Below are 17,867 nucleotides of genomic sequence, written 5' to 3'. Positions count from 1 at the left end.
GCATGTGTCCTCGGGCGACAGAGGCAGGCGGGAGCCACACCGGCCCGGGCCCAGGCCATGCGGGACACTCCCGCTGCCCGACCTGCCCTGTGATCCCCTCCCCACCACCCGGGGCACTTGTGGCCTCTGCAGGGCTGTTCTCTGCCCCGGGCCAGCTTTCCTGTCCCCACACAGTCTGCCTCCAGGGATGCGAGCTGCCCAGGGAACCACGGAGCGGCTCCCACAGGGAGATGCCGGCAGAGGACGCCTCCTGGCTGGTGTGCACGCAGGCGGCTGTCGGGGCTGCTGTTCCCTGTGACCACCGCCCTGGCAGGCCCTTCCTGGAGGCCTCCTCTGGGGAAGGCAGGCCTTGGGGGGTGTCCTCTGAGCCAGTGCTGGGGGTGGGGTGGGAGGAAGGGGCCATCCCGGCCGAGGCCCGACTGGCCCGAGAACGACATCGCCAGCCCGGGCCCTCCCGGGGCCAGCTGAAGCCACGCCAGCTGCAGAGGTAGGACGAATGCTCGGGCGTGACCCTGTGAGCCCACACACCAGTGCCGCTTGCCGGTCAGGTCCAGGTCCGTTGTATGGAATTCCCTATGTTCCGTCTCCTGGAGTCCGGGTGGGGGAGCTGGGTGTGAGCAGCTGTGGGGGTGCCGCCATCAGAGGAGGGCTGTCCCGGGATGATGGCCCCACCCCATGCCGGGGACTCCTTCCCTCCTGGGGCTCTCACGCCCACATCATCCAGTCTTCCTGGCCCTGGGCCCTCCCAAGGAAGCCCAGAAGCATGCGACTACTACTCTTTACAGGGGACACTCGGGCTCCCCTCCTCCAGCACTGACGCCCTCAAAGGCCAAGACGAGGAAAGAGGGTCAGAAATCAAAAGTGACAAGGCTGGTGTTCCAAGAGACACACTCGTCAGCGGGATCACTGTCAGAGGGTTTGGACTCACCCCAAGGCAGGCTGTGGGCTCTGGCCAACTGGGTGTGGGCCCCGCCTCCCGTCCTAAGGCCCCTCAGAGGCAGACGGTGAGTCAGTGGGCGGAAAACAAGTTTAATGCCACAGGTTCCAAGCATGAGCAGCGAGTCCACGTCATCTGTGCCACCTGCAGAAGGTGGGCCCGAGCCATGCTCTGTGGGTCACGGCAACCTGAGGCCCGCGAGCCCCGGGGACAGCATGAGGAGGGGCACCAGCCAGGCACTGCTGCTCCTCACGTTGCTTGCGCTCCTGCTTTCTCTGTAATAATTTGCTTCGGTCTCATTGAGCTCTGGAGAGTCAGTATTACACAAGGCCCTCACGCAGCATCTCACGTAGAGGAACGGTGTGGGCTTCAGAAGAACGAATGACCTTTCTTTGGCAGGATTCGATGAACTCATTGGGCAATAACGAACACACTGCTTCGACACGTAGTAGTATCGGGCAAACATTCCTAACAACAATAAAGAGAGAAATGAATGCCGTGAATCGAAAGCAGGTCCCCCAGAGCACCTCCTGCCTGTACCCACCCAGCCCTGACCCACTCGGGGTGCCCCCGCTCAGAGGCTCTGGTTAAAGAGGCCCCTCCATCCAGGGGGGAGTCTGGAGCCACCGTCCAGGCAGATCGGCTCAGGCCTCTGTGATCAGAGTGCTTCCGGGGGGCGGGGGAGGCTTGGCTGCAGAGTGGCCTCGAGAGGTGCCCCCACCCCCGGCCTGTCCACGCCCACCGGGAGCCTGGGCCTGGGCTCTCCCTTTGGGACCTTACCGGCTCCTGGGCCTCAGCTTCTCACTACCAGGTGCACGGGCCTCTGAAACCCCGGGCGCACGTGCGAGCTCGGACTCTTGCCCGTCCTCGCCACTGCCCGGGGCTCAGCGCTGGCCTCTGGACGAGCCGCCACCCAGGGCCCGGGAGCCAGCGCTGTCGCCGTGCACCTGCACGGGCAGCAGGGTCGGCACTGTCCGCGGGGCCCTCTTCTGGCTTCACCTCATCGGCAGTTCCTCGTGCTCATCGCGTCCCCCCAGGAGCCTGTGAGGTCTGCGCGGGGCATGTGCGCGGGCCCTCCCGAAGCGGCTGCCAGACTGCCTCTGATCTGGGGAGCCCTGACCTGGCCACGCCCTGGGGTGCCGGCCTCCAGACTCCTCTTTGGGGGGAAGGGCTTCGTGTGGCCAGAGGCTCTTGGGGGATTCACACGCGACTGAGTGATGGTCTCCACACATCTTCCAGCACACGCATTCCTTCCAGAACATACGGCAGCCCACGGCCCTACTCGGTGGCTCTCACGTAAAAGCTACTCTCCGAGGGACAGGGGACATCGTTAACACATCGTTCATTCAAAAATGAGTACAGGTCAGGCCGCCTGGCGGCTCAGACTGTTGAGCGTCTGACTCTGTTTCGACTCAGCTCCTGATCTCGGCGTCGAGAGGTCGGGCCCCGTGTTGGGCTCCAGGCTCAGCAGAGTCGGCTTGGGACTCTCTCTCCCTGTGCCCCTGCCCAGGTGCATGCACCACCTGAGCTTCCTCTCCCTCTCCTTCTCCCTCTCCCTCTCTCGGGTACTTAAGTAAATGCTTAGCAAAATAAAAATGGACACAAATACACCTCTGCTGCTTTCTTCCTCCACCCACTATTTCCTCTTTCCCACTCTTGGGGGTCGACCCCGGGGTGGCACTGGTCCTCCGCAAGCTGGTCTCCTCGGCCACCTACTTCCTTCCAGTCCTGGTCACAGGATCTTGTTCTCCAATTGTTTTTTTTTTTAATCCAATTTTTTTTAAACGTGACTTTTGATTAGTTATTCCTTGAGAAGAAAAACATGACATACCCTAGTTCCTGCAGGTTATTACTGATCTGCCAGCAAACCCCAAAATGAACTGAGATACTCACTCAGGGCAATAGAGGCACACAAGTGTATTCCCTCCGGACATTCTGTTGGATTCTGGCATTTGAAACTATGCTCCTTCTCACAAACATGACACCTCAGCAGGCCTGAAAGGGGAAATGAACACGAAGTGGAACGTTCCAGTCTCCAATCCTACGAGGTGAACGCCCACCATCCCCTCCCTCCTCCACGTGACCACAACCAGTGGGTCCGAGTCCTCGGTCTTCTCTCCTGGGGTTCCCTCCGCCTCCCCCAGGCTAACCCACACCCAGACACCATGCACGGCCACACACACACGCACACACACACAGCACTGCACCCGCACAGCCTCACCGCAGCCTGCGCACGCACGCCTTCCCGCACAAGCATGCTCCCCACACTCACAGGCCTGGCGTCTCATGCTCAGCGGCTCGCGAGACTGGCCGTCTGCTCTCGCGGGCCCTCCCCACTGGCCTCCCGGCCCAGCTAACCGCCTCCAGCACCCGCTGCACCCTCCTCGACCCCCGGGGCCTGCACCCTGGCCCCCATGCCGTTGCCTACTGTTGGGTCACTATGAGGACAGTTACCCACTCCCAGGAGAGAGCCGGTCAACCTCTCGCGGCGGTGCCAGTCCTCCGAGACAACGCTGGAGGGTCCCAGAAGGACCAGGTGGGCTTGGCTCCCCCGATGGCTCCCAGGAAGACAGTGTGAGGGGACACCGCGGGGACCACGGGGTGCTGGGGAGGACACCGGGATTCCGGCCATGACTACGCCTGCCCCCCCTTGGCGGGGGGCCCAACACTAAGAGGCTGCCCCATCAGGCGTCCCTATCTGTGGGCCACTCTCCTGACGCTGTCCTGCTCCCAGCTGCCTGTGCTCTTCCCGTCCAGAACCAGCTGGGGCTGTGGGGGCGACTGGCCGGGTGGCCACCCTGTGTCCCAGACTCATCATGGCCTGCCTCCTCACAGCAGGAGGCCGAGGGACCCAGCCTTACCCTGTGTTCCTGACACGGTGACATTTGTCTCCACCCTCAGCAGGTCCACGAGCAGGAGCAAAGCAAGGAGGATCATCATTTCCCGCGGTGCCTGGGCCTGGACGCAAGGAGCGGGCACACGTGGTCAGCTCTGGGGTCCCAGGGTTACTACGCTTGGCTGCCTCTGTGTCCACCCCAGGGCCACGGGTGGCCGGGTGGTCTTCCTGGGACGGCGGGCACCTCCTGGCGCATCCCCTGGGCTGGCAAGCTGGTATATGCCCGACCGTCCATGCCAACCAGATCCCGGATCCGGCCCCAACCCGACCACTCCCAGCCCTGCCCCCTGACACCACCCCCGCCCCCAGCACAGCAGCCACCCAGGCCCGGCCCCACGTGCCCAACCGCGGCACCAGAAAGTGAAGCCACTGACTTTCCTCAAAGGATGGGTCCTTTGTTTTCGACTCCCTCAGGGACACTCTCCACGTTGGGGTTCTCACCCTACTGATCCTAATACAAGCAGTGGCTGGGTATGTGAGTGACGCGCTGCCCCTGCTCTTTTATTTTATTTTTTTTAAGATTTTATTTATCTATTCGTGAGAGACACAGAGAAGCAGAAACACAGGCAGGGGGAGAAGCAGGTCCTGCAGGGAGCCCGACGCGGGCCTCGATCCCCAGACCTGGGATCACGACCTGAGCCTAAGGCAGGATGTCCAACCGAAGAGCCACCCAGGCGTCCCTGTCCCTGTTCTTTTGAACGTTTCTTTTGATAGCTCAATTCTGTACTTTTGGTGCGGTTTTACCTTCACACGTAGATCTTTTGAAGCAACTTTCCTTCTCCCTGTTGCCCGACTGACTCTACTCCCCGTTTGTCACTTCCCCATGGAGCCGTGTCCTTCCTGGTCACCCGATGAATCATGGCCGTTTGCAGGCAGTGAGCCTGTCCCCCTCTCCTGTCTCCGGGTCCCTTCCTTACTTCCATGATCTCCCCCCCCCCCGCCCCCCAGGAGGCGGCAGCCGGAAGCATGGAGCCCTACCCGTTGGGAGCTGGGCACCATCGTTCCCAGAAGAAAACACTGGCCGAACCGAAAACCAAACACAGCTCTAGGCCCCTCGGAGAACTGGGGTCACAGAACTGACAGCGCCCAATCCCGTGAGCGAGGTGCAGCCCGCGACGAGCCCCGAAAGCCCCTTACCTGCAGCAGAAGCTGCCGGAGCCTGAGGCCGGGAGCAGCGCTCACATGCAATTGTGCCCAAGTGCTGGAGGCGGGCTGTGAACAGCAGTGCCCGGGAGTCCCCCGCGCCCAAGAGCCCACGACCAGCCTCGGGCACTTGGCCACCAAGCCCTTTCTTCTTCTTTTGAAAGGACAGCAGCTGCGAGTGCCACAGAACACACCCTCCGTCCTGGGAGCGAGGCCTGGGGAAGATGTGAGCCGAAACCGGACGCACAAACCGGCTCGCTCAGGGACGTGACACCTAAGGGCACTAGAGCTACAGCTGACATCCCACAGAGTCCCGGTCCCAGGGCCCGGCACGCGAAGCCTCACGCTCAGGGCCCGTCTCCCCCACGGCCTATTAACGCCCACCGCGGGCCCACTGTCAGCCGGAAGACCAGGCGAGCCCGGAGCCAAGGAAACAGCTTCCAGAGGCCAAGGCAGCGGGAGGACAAGACCTCTACAACAGAGACGTCCCCGTCACGGGACAAGCGACGGGAAGGGACCAGGATCGGGACCCGCAGAGCGCCAAAGAAAAGAAAGCAGACGATGCGTGAGAACCTGTGTACCGTGGGTGTGCAGACGGAAGGTCTGCGAGTCACAGCGAGGTCTGGAGCCCACAACCACCGTGGCGGACACGAGCAACGCTGCCCACGGCGCCTCAGTGGACTCACAGCCACGGGGACCCGGGGAGCCTGAAGCCACGTCACAGCCATCTCCCCAGAGCGACCCCAAGACGGAAATTGAGAACACAGATCACCCCACGCGTGCGGGCCCGTGCTCCTGAGCAACACAGGGCCGTTGCAAGGCCCGGGGAGGAGCAGAGAAGGGCCCAGAAGAACCCCCTGTAGTCCTAGCGGCACGTCAACCGCCAAGGGCTTTCCAGCGCTCCTCCTGAGCGACACGACCCTGACGACGGTGGAAGCCGAGCCACCACGCCGGGTGCCGCGGCCGAAACCGACACCGAGAGGCCCGCACACGCGCCGGCACCCAGCCCGGCACGTGCACACGGCAGCGAGTCGAGGTGCAAACGTGAAGGAACGCGGCGCCCAGACCCAGGCAGAGGACGGCGAGGACCCGGGAAGGGGAGCCGCGCTGCCCCTCGCGTCAGGCAGCCCGCAAGCCCCGGCGCGGTGACCCGCGGCGAGGCTCGTAGCCAAGGCGTGCGCCTCTGGAACCTGCACCTGCAGGAACGGACCCTCCACGCGCCGCACGACGGGGTCTGGGCAGCGCCGCCCGGGCGGGACGGCGGCCCCGCGGTCGTGCGTGTCCCCAGCCCGGGCGGGACGGCGGCCCCGCGGTCGTGCGTGTCCCCAGCCCGGGCGGGACGGCGGCCCCGCCTTCCTAGCAGAGCCCGGCGGAGGCGGCGCAGGGGCGGCCCCGGGAGCGGGCGCACAGCACGGCCCGGAGCGCGAGCGCCACGGCCCAGAGCACGACACGCGGAAGCAGGCCAGGGCCGGGGGCGGGTGCACGCCGCCGCGGAGCCCCGCCCACGCCAGAACCTTCTGGAACCCGCGGCCGCGCCGCCCGCACCGCACCTGCTGTCAGGGACGTCGCGCTGCCAGCCCCGGGGGCTCAGCCCAGGACCTCCGGGAACCTTCTGGAACGGAACCTGCCGGGGGCGGGGGCGGGGGCGGGGGCGGGGCGTCCTGCCCGCGGACCCTTCTAGAAGGCCTCGGCCCAGGGCGCGTGCGCAGCGGCGCAGGGCCTGGCGGGACTCGAGCGGCCGGAGACCCCGAGGGGACGCGCCGCCGGGGGAGCGCAGTGTGGGCCTGAGCGTCGTCGCGCTCGCGGGTGGCGGCCGAGCCTCCGAAGGTTCTGGAAGGTCGCCTTGGGGCCGCGTGTGCGCGGGAGGAGCAGGGGCTGCGGGGGGCGGGGGGGACGGCGGGACGGTCTTGAGGGTCCACGGAGCGCGCCAACCTACCGGGCGCCCTCCCCCGACGGCCCCACCCCCGGGTCCCCTCCCCACCCCCCGGTCCCCTCCGAGGGCCCCACTCCCGGTCCCCGAGCCCGACGGCCCCACCCCCGGGTCCCCTCCCCACTTCCCGGTCCCCTCCCCACCCCCCGGTCCCCTCCCCCGACGGCCCCACCCCTCGGGTCGCCTCCCCCGACGGCCCCACCCCCGGGTCCCCTCCCCACTCCCCGGTCCCCTCCTCCGACGGCCCCACTCCCGGTCCCCGAGCCCGACGGCCCCACCCCCGGGTCCCCTCCCCACCCCCCGGTCCCCTCCCCCGACGGCCCCACCCCCGGGTCCCCTCCCCCCGACGGGCCCCACCCCTCGGGGCCCCTCCCCCGACGGCCCCACCCCCGGGTCCCCTCCCCACTCCCCGGTCCCCTCCTCCGACGGCCCCACTCCCGGTCCCCGGGCCCGACGGCCCAACCCCCCGGGTCCCCTCCACTGACTGGCCCCACCCCGAGGGTCGCCTCCCCCGACTGGCCCCACCCCCCGGGTCGCCTCCCCCGTCGGCCCCACCCCCCGGTACCCTCCCCCGACGGGCCCGACCCCCGTACCCTCCCCCGATGGCCCCACCCCCTGGTCCCCTCCCCCCGACGGGCCCCACCCCCCGGAGCCCCTCCCCCGACGGCCCCACCCCCGGGTCGCCTCCCCCCACCGCCCCACCCCCCGGTACCCTCCCCCGACGGGCCCCAACCCACGGGTGGACTCCCACGACGGGCCCCAACGCCCGGGTCGCCTCCCACGACCGGACCCCACCCCCCGTGTCGCCTCCCCCGACGGGCCCCACCTCCCAGTTCTGGCTCCCATACCCCGACGGGCCCCACCCCCCTGTGCCCTCCCCTGATGGGCCCCAGCTGCCGGGCGCCCTCCTCCGATGGGCAGGTCCTAACCTAGTCACGTGCCCCCACATGACTCAGGGTCACTCCCAGAGACTTAGGCCCCCCCCCCCCCCCCCCCGCTGGAGGTCAGTGATTCCCGACCAGCACCCTTGCCCCTGAGGCTCTGCTGTGGGGGCTCAGCCGTCCCCAATGTGCACCTCGGGGTCCGCTGATCGTGTGCAGGCACTGGAGTGGCAGGAGGTTCCCGGGGCGCACTGCTGATCCTATGCAAGTGAGGCCTGCGCTGTCCACGCTGCACTCACCTCCCATCCCTTGGGTGTGCGCATGCTGGCAGAACAGGAAATAGCTGGGTGCACGGCGCCCCGCCGGTGCCCATGGTGCTCCCGAGGGTGACGGGACAGAAGGGGAATCATCGGGGGCCTCAGGGAGCCCGGGGCAGGGGCAGCACCAGAAGCGGGCTGCGTGGGCTCAGCTCTGCGGGTGGAGGGGAGGGGGCGTCCCCTGGAGGGCCCGGCAGTGGGGAGAGGCAGTGCTGTGGGTCTGCAGGGAGGCAGGTGCAGGTGGGGAGGCGGCGGAGAGCTGCGCGCAGGTGGCTGGTGCTGCTGCCGGCTGCTGACCCTCCCGGGAGCCCTGCACCCTGCACCCTGCACACACGCACCCCGGGAGGTGCTCTCGGCCCCCGCGGAGCTGCCCACACGTGCACTGTCTCCTCGTCGTAGGTTCCAGTCCCTGCAGGAAACGATGCTCTTCTGGACCTTGCTCCTCGCCGTCGGGTTGCCCTTGGTCAGCAATCAAAACGAATCCGTGTCCGCTTGTGAGTGTCAGAGCCTCTTGCGGGGTTGGAGGCGACAAGAATTTAGTGTCCTCCAGAGTCAGGGAAAGGATTCGAGAGGACCTTGTCACCTTAGCCAGCAGGGAGGTCCTTCGTCATGCCCTCGGTGGCACGGGGTGGACTGAGTGCCCCTGAGCTCCAGAGGGTCAGGGGGGCGATTCTAGCCAGAGCCGGCGGAGGTGGCTGAGTCCAGGCACATGGGGGGCTGGGGGCACACGGCCTCTTGTGACTGTCAGGCCTCCTGGGACAGACGAAGCCTGTGTGCAGAGCACAGGGTTGCGTGTCCCGGCCTCTGGGGACAGGAACACCGCCTGGCCCCTGCTGGAAGCTAATCCCTGCCAGAGCAGACGTCCTCTCAGGCAGGGGGTAGGGGTCCGGGGTACGGGGTCCGGGGCCCGGGGTTGGGGTCGGGGGAAGTTGTACGTGGAGCCTGAGCCTGATGCTGCTGAGTCTCTTCCAGGGACCTATAGTTTGAAATGCCACGATTGCTGGGATATCAACAATTTCAACTGTCCTCAAATTAGGACGTGTCCCTATCACATCCGGCGCTGTTTGACCATCTCTATCCGTAAGTACTGCTTTCTCACGCCTTCTGATTTTGTCAGTTTGAGCCCCGGGAACCAATCGGTTCTGTCTCTGCACCGGGCCTAGAGGCCTAGTGTGTGGCCCTGCTCAGGGCGTGTCCCCAGGCCCTGTGCCCCCCAGCGTCCCTCCACATCATCCCCTGCCCTTCTGTGTCCCGAGCCTCCTGCAGAACAGTCCTCTTGCTGCTCCCTCAGGGTTGTGCCAACTGCCGTACCTCGCGGGCATCTGCCCACTGGGGACTCAGGTAGGAGCTCGAATCCGGCCTCTGTCCCTGCACCGGGCACCTGTCCTGTGCGGGTCTCGGCCTGTGAATGGGTGGTGACGTGGCCGGAACGGCCCCATGGTTCTTAACGGGATTGCAGGGCGCCCTCAGCGGGGGCCATCGGGAAACCTCGGAACGCTAGGGCCCGGCGCTTACAAGTCCTAGAGCTGGCAGGGCGGCCTGGAGGCGCACGTCCAAGTCCTGGGGAGCAGAGGAACCGCACGGGCTTGGGGTTCTGCTTTTCTTGGGGTCGAGGCGGGGGACCTAGGGATTCTCGGGCACATCATTCACCGGCGCAGCTAAACCAGAAGGAGAGGAGTTGAGAACGCGGGAGAGGAAAACCAGGAGACCCGAGTGATCACCTCCGGACCCAACCAAGATCTCGAAAGCAGAGGAGCCTCGGGTGGCGTGGGTGTGTGGGTGCTGGCTCTTCACCTGGTCAGCGCCTGGGGGTTGGTTTACTCCGGGTAAAAGTAAACTGGCTTTGCAGCAGGGGGCTTGGCACCCACGGCTTGTCAGGCCCTTGCATCACAGAAGGAGAAGGACCACCACCAGGGCCGCGCTATGGCGGCCTGTCTGGGAGACCCGGGGAGTCGTGCGTGGCCGAGGTGGGATGACTGCTCCCGGGGGCTGGGGACTCTCTTTCCCCGCACCTCACCCTCTATGGCTCTGGGGTATGCTTGGCCCAGAGAGAGCTCGCCTGAGGCCGGCAGGGCTCAGGGAAGAGAGGCCGATGCTCTGGGAGCTCGTTGTGGTCTCACGCAGTGGTGGACGCCAGGGGACTCCAGCCTTCCTCGCTTCGTCCTGCTCCGTATCCAGCCCACCATCCCCGTTGCTGGGCCTCTAGACCAGGAGCGGTTCCTAAGAGCGCGGTAGTTGCTTGGCTGCTGGCCTGCATAGGCGACAGGTGTGTGGACGAGCACTTCAGAGAGTCTCCAGAGGAGTTCCTCTGGGTGGGCCGGAACGGGAGGGCAGAGAAGCGTGGCGTCCGTATTTTCCTGCCCCGTGGGCTCTTTCCCTCGCCCCCCAGCCTGAGCTTTGGGTAGACCTGGTTCCGGACTGGCCTTCTGATCACCAGCCTGCCGTTGAGACTCGTCCGTCTCTCAGCTCCTCCCGCACTCATGGAAGCTAAAACACCTGCGTTTAATAACTCATCCCCGAGGGCTTCGGGGGCTCGCTCGTCCTACGTGACCCTGGTGGACGCCAACGCAGAGAATTTACGAGAGCCTTCAGAGGGCTGCAACGCTCGGATATTTTCTCCTTCATGTGACTTTCTGACTTCGGGGTTGTGCAAGTAAACCAAAGACCTCTACAGAACACTTCCGAACCTCAGACACTGAGATGGCCCCACACTCAGACTCATCGGTGTATCCGTGGCTGGAATGACCAGTCTACAGAACCCAACCGAGAGACCCCAGAACGAGTTCCACACAGATTTACCCACATGATATCGCGCAACGACGCAGACACGGATGCTGGGGAAATAGAGCCTTTCAGCTCGATCTGGCAAAAGTGAACCTTGCCCTAAATCTCAAATCATACAACAAATACCTCAAAGGGCTGCATGAGCTAAATGTAAAATGCAGATATCTAAAACCACAAGAAAAAGACAGCGCATAGGAGAGAACCTTTGGCCTCTCCGGCTACTCAAAGCGTGGGTAACCTTGATGCAAAGGATGACCTACAAACAGGGACCTGGGGACGTGAGATGTCACCAACTGTAGATACTTCTGTGTGGAAGGAGGTCCTGTTCAGAGGAGGGAAAGGCAAAGCTACGGACCGGGAGGGAAAGTATGCAAACGACGTACCTGACGAAACACAGGTCTTGGGTGTATACAGAAGTCTCACAACTCAACAGCAGAAATGCAGACAGCCTCCCGAGAGCAAGGGCAAAGAGATGAAGAGACGTTTCACCGACGTGGGTTCGCGCGTCGCAGATGAACCCACGAGCAGGGTTTCAACATCTTTGGCCGGTAGGGAGATGACCATTGAAAACCACAATTCGAGGTTGGGCATCAGAGTGGCCAAAGTGAAAAATAGTGACCACAGCAAATGCTGGCCAGGGTGGTAAAGAAACGTGGTTTTCATACATTGCCAGTGGCAGTGAAAAATGGGGCAGCCAAGGTGGGGAGCGCAGTCTTGTTTCTTAAAAACTAAATCTGCAGCTCCATACATTCTCCCAGGTTGCACTTCTGAGTATTTTCCCCGGAGTAATTAAATAAAACAACACATGGTTTCTCGCAACTGCTTTATCGGTAACATGTCACCCCTGGAAACATCCTGGCTGCTCTTCAGTGCCTAAAGGGTAAAGAAACCATGGTACATCCACCCCGAGGGTGTTCCTCGGCAGTAAAAAGCGGGTATCGATCCATCAACCTGAATGCGTGTCTGGAGGATGACACTGAAGGAGAAGCAGCCACCTACAGAGGTGACAATCCATGTTCCCTGTTAGAGACCATTCTAGAAATGACCAACTGAGACCAGCGTCTTGTGCACGTGGGTAGGGGAGTCCCTGGCGGGGCATCTTGCTGGGAAAGACGTCAGTGCGTTCATATGAGGGACGAGTGTGGTGATAAAACGGTCTTTTTTCTTTACTATTTTGGAAGCCAGTGTCCTGCTTGGGATACTGCACTGTGGTCTTGCAAGATGTTACCATGGAAGTGACTGAGTAAAGCTACACGGGATCTTTAGGTATTTCCTGCAAGTGCTAGGAATCTACATTATCAAAAGTATAATGTTGAATGGAAAAGCAATTTAGAATCTAACCTGTTATTATTTATGTTAATAATAAAATAGATACAATTAAAAACCCAAGAGTTTCAGAATCAGCAAAAGATATTCTGCTTCATACAGATGTGCTTTTAGAAAAATATTTTATTTTTTCATGACAGAGAGAGAGAGGAGGAGACACAGGCAGAGGGAAAAAGCAGGCTCCATGCAGGGAGCCCGACGTGGGACTCGATCCCGGGTCTCCAGGATCACGCCCTGGGCTGAAGGCAGCGCCAAACCGCTGAGCCACCCGGGCTGCCCCTAGAGATGTACTTTAAAATGAGAATGTAAAAAAGTTTGCAAAACATATATAAACACAGTGTACAACTTAAATATTGGCAGGGGAAAGCTCTTAAGCCCACACAGAAGCAAGGCGAACATTAATACGAGAGCGTTACAGGTGTGATGGGCAACACTGCACAGAGAGGAAGGGGTAAGAAAACCTGGATAAAACCTCTGTGTAGATGCACACGTGCCCCGTAACAGGATGAAGTAACAGAAAATCCTCCATAGGATTTGGGAACTGTAAGTAGATCTGTAAGTAGATCCACAGTCACAGTGTGATTGTCCTTAACACATCTCTCGCCATAGAGTCTAGGTGCTGCAGCAAAGTGACAAAGCTTGCTACAGCTCTACACCCGAGCTGGACGAAGTCTCTGTAAAGGATCAGAGAGCAAACGTGTCAGCTTGGAAAGCCACCTGGTCTTCGTTGCAAGTACCCAGCACTGCCTCTGAGGCCATGGAAGCAGCCAGAGAGGACGAGTAAACATACCCATGGTTCCTTTGTTCCAACAAATCTTTACTGATAGATACAGCTGGTGGACTGGGTTGTCCTGCGGGCTCTTGTTTGTGAACTCTGCTACAGAAGATATGCATAAAGCCGTTCACAAACGAGGAATGGGGGCCCCCTGGGTGGCTCAGCAGTTTGGCGTGTGCCAGGATCGAGTCCCACGTCAGGCTCTCTGCATGGAGCCTCCTTCTCCCTCTGCCTGTCTCTCTCTCTCTCTCTCTCTCTCTCTCTCTCTCTCTCTGTGCCTCTCATGAATAACTAAATAAAATCTTAAAAAAAAAAAAAAAAAAAAGGGATTCCCTGGGTGGCGCAGCGGTTTAGCGCCTGCCTTTGGCCCAGGGCGCGATCCTGGAGACCCGGGATCGAATCCCACGTCGGGCTCCCGGCGCATGGAGCCTGCTTCTCCCTCTGCCTGTGTCTCTGCCTCTCTTTCTCTCTCTCTCGCTTTGTAGATCTCCACGTAAAACTCAAAAGAACAAGGGGCTACTAGGTACCTACTTGCGCAAAGAATACGAACAGTGATTTGAAGGGGCACGTGGACCCCAGTGTTTAGAGCAGCAGTGTCCACAAGACCCGAACTATGGAAAGAGCCCAGATGGGATGGATAAAGAGGATGTGGTCGCTATACAGAGTGGAGTGTTACTCAGCCATCAGAAAGAACGAACTCTTGCCATTGGCCAGGGCGCGGATGCAACTAGAGGGTATCATGCTGAGCGAAATAAGTCCGAGAAAGACAAATGCCATAGGATCTCCTTCATTTGTGGAATTTAAGAAACAAAACACATGAACATAGGGAAAGGGAAGGAAGAACACAATAAGATGAAAACAAAACCATAAGGGACTTTGAATGAAGGAAACAGACCGAGGGTTCTTGCAGGGGAGGAGGGTGGAGACGTGTGCTTACTGGGTCATGGACATTGAGGAGCACGCTTGCTGTAATGAGCACCGGTTGTCACATGCATCTGACGAATCATTGCATTCTATCTCTGAAACCAATCACACGGTATATGTTACCTAAATTGAATTTAAACACCTTTTAAAGATGATAGTTGAGACCACTTTCTAAGGGATCCCTGGGTGGCTCAACGGTTTCACGCCTGCCATCGTCCAGGGCAAGATCCTGGAGACGCGGGATCGAGTCCCACGTCGGGCTCCCCGCATGGAGTCTGCTTCTCCCTCTGCCTGGGTCTCTGCCTCTCGCTCTCTCTGTGTGTGTCTCATGAGTAAATAAAATCTTTTAAAAATAATAATACAATAAATATGTAGATAACAGAAGAGACGGGTTTTTTTTATTCTTTTCAAAGGGAAAGGTAGAATATCTTTGTATCCGTGGGTAATGACAAATTTAAGAAAACTGAACAATTTAGTGGCCGTCACATGTGGGAAGACTTGTAAATGGGATTCCTTAGAAATTCACAACCTCTGCCCCGAGACGATACCGATACGACTGTGAAACTGGAAACGGCAGGTGAAGACCAACCACTTCCCACACTGTGTGCCGAGGGGCTTGTGTTCACTTTATAGAGTGAACTTCATCCTACAAATCAGTAACTGAACTAGCAGATCATTGGGTGGAAATGTGAGCAAAACACTTGAAGGCTGTTTACCAGAAAACGATATCCCAGTGGCTAATAAATATTTGGAAAGATGCCCAACATCGTTGTATCGGTGGAAATGCAACACGAAACCACGACGCAGTAACACCAAAAGGCACCACTGAACATTCACAGGTGACCACTCATGTGGTGGCAAAGGTTTTGAAGTGCACACACTCCTTTGGAGGATAAACAGGTACTAGTGGCCTGGAAAATTCTTCAGCAACATCTGTGAAAGCCAAACATCTGCATCGTAGGACGCCGCGTTACCACCTAGAACTGACGCACTCTCACCTCAAGAGGACAGACTCTTCCCCGCAGTGCTCTCCGGGGGTAGACAACCGCCAGAAAGAGCCCTGATGTCCATCAAGCGTCAAGTGTGGACTATTCGTCAGTAGGCAAGTATACGACTATGAGAGCGAAGCACGCACGACAGTGGGCCACAGCAGGGGGCGATCTCCCAAGCACAGAGTAGAGACAAGAAGCCAGACGCCAAAGCAGACATGCAGGATTTCATATTCACCAAGTTCCAAAGCAGGTAAAACTAACACGGAGGCTTACAAACCCGGACACCACTTCTCTTTGGCCTTGGCTCCTTATGGTGCCTGATGGAGGGACAGAGGCAGGAAACGAGGGTTTTCATCCAGTTCTGTTTCTGGAACTCGATGCTGGTTATACGGTCACGGGCACTTCATGAAAATGCATCCAGCAGTCGCCCTGTGATCATGCGCTCTTCTGTAGAGCGTTGGCCTCTCTAAAGCCTTTGCGTGGCGCGTAAAGCAAAGCAAGTGCCTGGAGCCACATGTTGGTTCCTCCTCTTTAACCCCAGAGCCGTGAACGGATACGTCAACTGTGGCAAGTTCCAGGGAGAAAGAATCGAGTCAACACTGGGGTCACCGGGGGAGCAGGACTCGTGAATGAGGGCGGAGGAATTTCAACTCCAGGCCTCTCAAAGAGGCCTCACGTGGATCCTCACTCAGGTGGCCTTCGTTGGCCGGGGCTGTTGGGTGTGCCCACCAGTGAAGGCGGTCACAGTGGCTGTGCGATCCTGCTTGCGACAGGGCGTCCCGCCTGCGCTGGGGAGCAGGATGGCATTAAGGGTGCATCCACACGTATATTGTGCCAGGAGCCGGGAACACCTGGCTGAGGGGCCCAGGCAGGAGCTCGTCCTCGAGGGGCCGCTGCACATGCAGAAATTCAGGTGAGGGCCACACTTAACGGGGCCACTCCACTTCAGGGACTGCGTGATCCCGTGGGTCATAAGCAATTCTATTTCTAGAGCCCTGGAATTCTTAGGCCAGATAACGAATGGGGAATTCCTGTGTACAGCATGCGCCAAGGTGCCGTCACACTACGTAGGCAGCGCCGGGGCCAGCGATGAGGTGGCGATGTAGACAGAAAAACACCTCCAGGAGAAGTTGTTCACGGACGAACTCGGGTGTTACCAGCGAGGAGTCCCAGGCAACGTAGAAGCGTTTGCAGACGTAGACGGTGGGCAGGGAGGTGGTACTGGGTGGAGGGTGCTTGAATGTTTGCAAGCAGAAACCCTGAAATCAGTGGTTTTCATCTCTACTTTTGTAGGTTTGAATGTTCGGGAACTCTTCGTTTACAAGAACTGTACATACAACTGCACGTTTGTATACCGATCTGAAGAACCTCCTGAAGCCATTAGAATTATGAAAACTAATAGTTTCTATTTTGTTCGTTGTTGTAATGCTATGACTTGCAATGAGGGGGGACCTACCAATTTGGAGAGGGATATCATCCCGGATTACCCAATTGAGGAAGAGTTAGAAGGAGCCGTGCGCTTGGGGGAGTCCACATTTTTCCTGAGCGTTGCTTCCATCCTCGTCAGCAACACACTGACATGAGAGGCCCTCTTGGGGGGGGGGGTCTGGTCTCTCCCCCATTCCTCAGAGCAAGTTCACTCCTCTTCCTCCCTGTGAGCCAGGGACACTGACCCACCGGGCTCCCCGTTGGTGGCTAACCCCTTTCCAGCTTATTTCAAGAAAAGAATAAAGAACATTGTTGTTGGGTGTTGGGTACCGCTCACTGGGAGATTGGGAGATTTCTTGGCGGTTTTAGTATTTGAACAGTTCCTCTATAGACATCGTCTCACAAGTAGACCAAAGCATCCTGTCACTGTAGCAGACAGACATGCAGTCTCCTAATGAACAGCGCGAGAGTGACAGGACAGTGTGCGTGTCAGCTGAAAGAGCAGTCCCAGCTGCGCTCAGGCCCCCGGCACCTGGGCCACCCGGACTCCACGCTTCCCGGCTCAGGTCGGGACGATGGACGCAGGAGAGTGAATTGGCAATAAAGTGGCACCTGGACCAGCAGCGCCTGACGTTAAGGACTGTGCCCAGTGCCTTTGCGTGGGTCAGCCGGACAAGTCCCGTATGAATCGGAATCCTCCCTCAAAGTGGCAACTTCTTCACACCCGTGTGAGAAGGACTCCCCGATGCTGACCTCTGAGGAGGGTAAGGAGCTCAGGGCCACTGCCGAGCACCTTGACGTGACGGAGACTTCTGGGCTGCTGTCACTAAAGAGATGTGAAGGGAACAAAACGTTCTCCTCCTTTTGCCCTCATCTCTCCTCCATTTTTTTTTTAATTTTTATTTATTTATGATAGTCACAGAGAGAGAAAGAGAGAGAGGCAGAGACATAGGCAGAGGGAGAAGCAGGCTCCATGCACCGGGAGCCTGATGTGGGATTCGATCCCGGGTCTCCAGGATCGCGCCCTGGGCCAAAGGCAGGCGCCAAACCGCTGCGCCACCCAGGGATCCCTCTCCTCCATTTTTATACCTGATTCTCACTTACAGAGAATTGACATAACCTAAGATTGAGCATTTGAAAGGCTGAAATTCAGTGTTGGCGAGTATATTCACAATGCTGTGCAGTCATCCCCACCATCGAATTCCAGGATATTTTGCAGCCCAAAGGGTACGCTACACGAGTAAAGAGCCACTGTGGGACCTCTCGTACTAGTAGGCGGGCAAATATTTCTGCAAGAAAGTGAAAAAACATCGACACACAGAGCGTGACGACACAATGCAGGCGGGAGGCTGTGGCACATGCCGTGTGCCCGGTGCTCCCCCAGGGCACCAGGATGGCGTGTGACACGGATCCTTCACCCCCCAGCCCCGCCTCCAGCCCGGGTATTCAGGTTCTGGCCATGTCATGAGGCCGATGAGTCTGTTTCAGTCCTTCCCCTCCTAGAAAGTACAAATCAGCACAAACATGTAGAAAA

The 17,867-nt window shown here is 59.6% G+C and overlaps 1 protein-coding gene across 1 annotated transcript; it reads left to right on the top strand.

The window, feature by feature from the left end:
- The first annotated feature begins 230 nt into the window (after positions 1–230).
- On the top strand, positions 231–16,653 carry LOC140603530 (uncharacterized). Its single transcript, XM_072773920.1, has 7 exons — positions 231–487; positions 3,672–3,815; positions 4,782–5,202; positions 5,846–6,813; positions 8,504–8,598; positions 9,077–9,184; positions 16,199–16,653. The coding sequence occupies exons 1-7, from the start codon at positions 231–233 to the stop codon at positions 16,486–16,488; spliced, it is 2,283 nt and encodes a 760-aa protein (XP_072630021.1). The 3' UTR covers positions 16,489–16,653.
- Positions 16,654–17,867: the final 1,214 nt, after the last annotated feature.

This window comes from Canis lupus, chromosome 14, assembly GCF_048164855.1.
Source record: "Canis lupus baileyi chromosome 14, mCanLup2.hap1, whole genome shotgun sequence".
Lineage (NCBI taxonomy): Eukaryota > Metazoa > Chordata > Mammalia > Carnivora > Canidae > Canis > Canis lupus.
Note: the sequence above shows the minus strand (reverse complement) of the source record. Positions and strands in the feature narration are given on the sequence as shown.

What these genes read in the sequence shown, in the direction of transcription:
- LOC140603530 (XM_072773920.1), top strand. Translation starts at nt 231, where the DNA reads ATGCCGGCAGAGGACGCCTCCTGGCTGGTGTGCACGCAGGCGGCTGTC. An exon ending in AAGCCACGCCAGCTGCAGAG is followed by an intron (nt 488 to 3,671) that starts GTAGGACGAATG and finishes TCCTGCTCCCAG; the next exon opens with CTGCCTGTGCTCTTCCCGTC. An exon ending in TACCCTGTGTTCCTGACACG is followed by an intron (nt 3,816 to 4,781) that starts GTGACATTTGTC and finishes CCCGCCCCCCAG; the next exon opens with GAGGCGGCAGCCGGAAGCAT.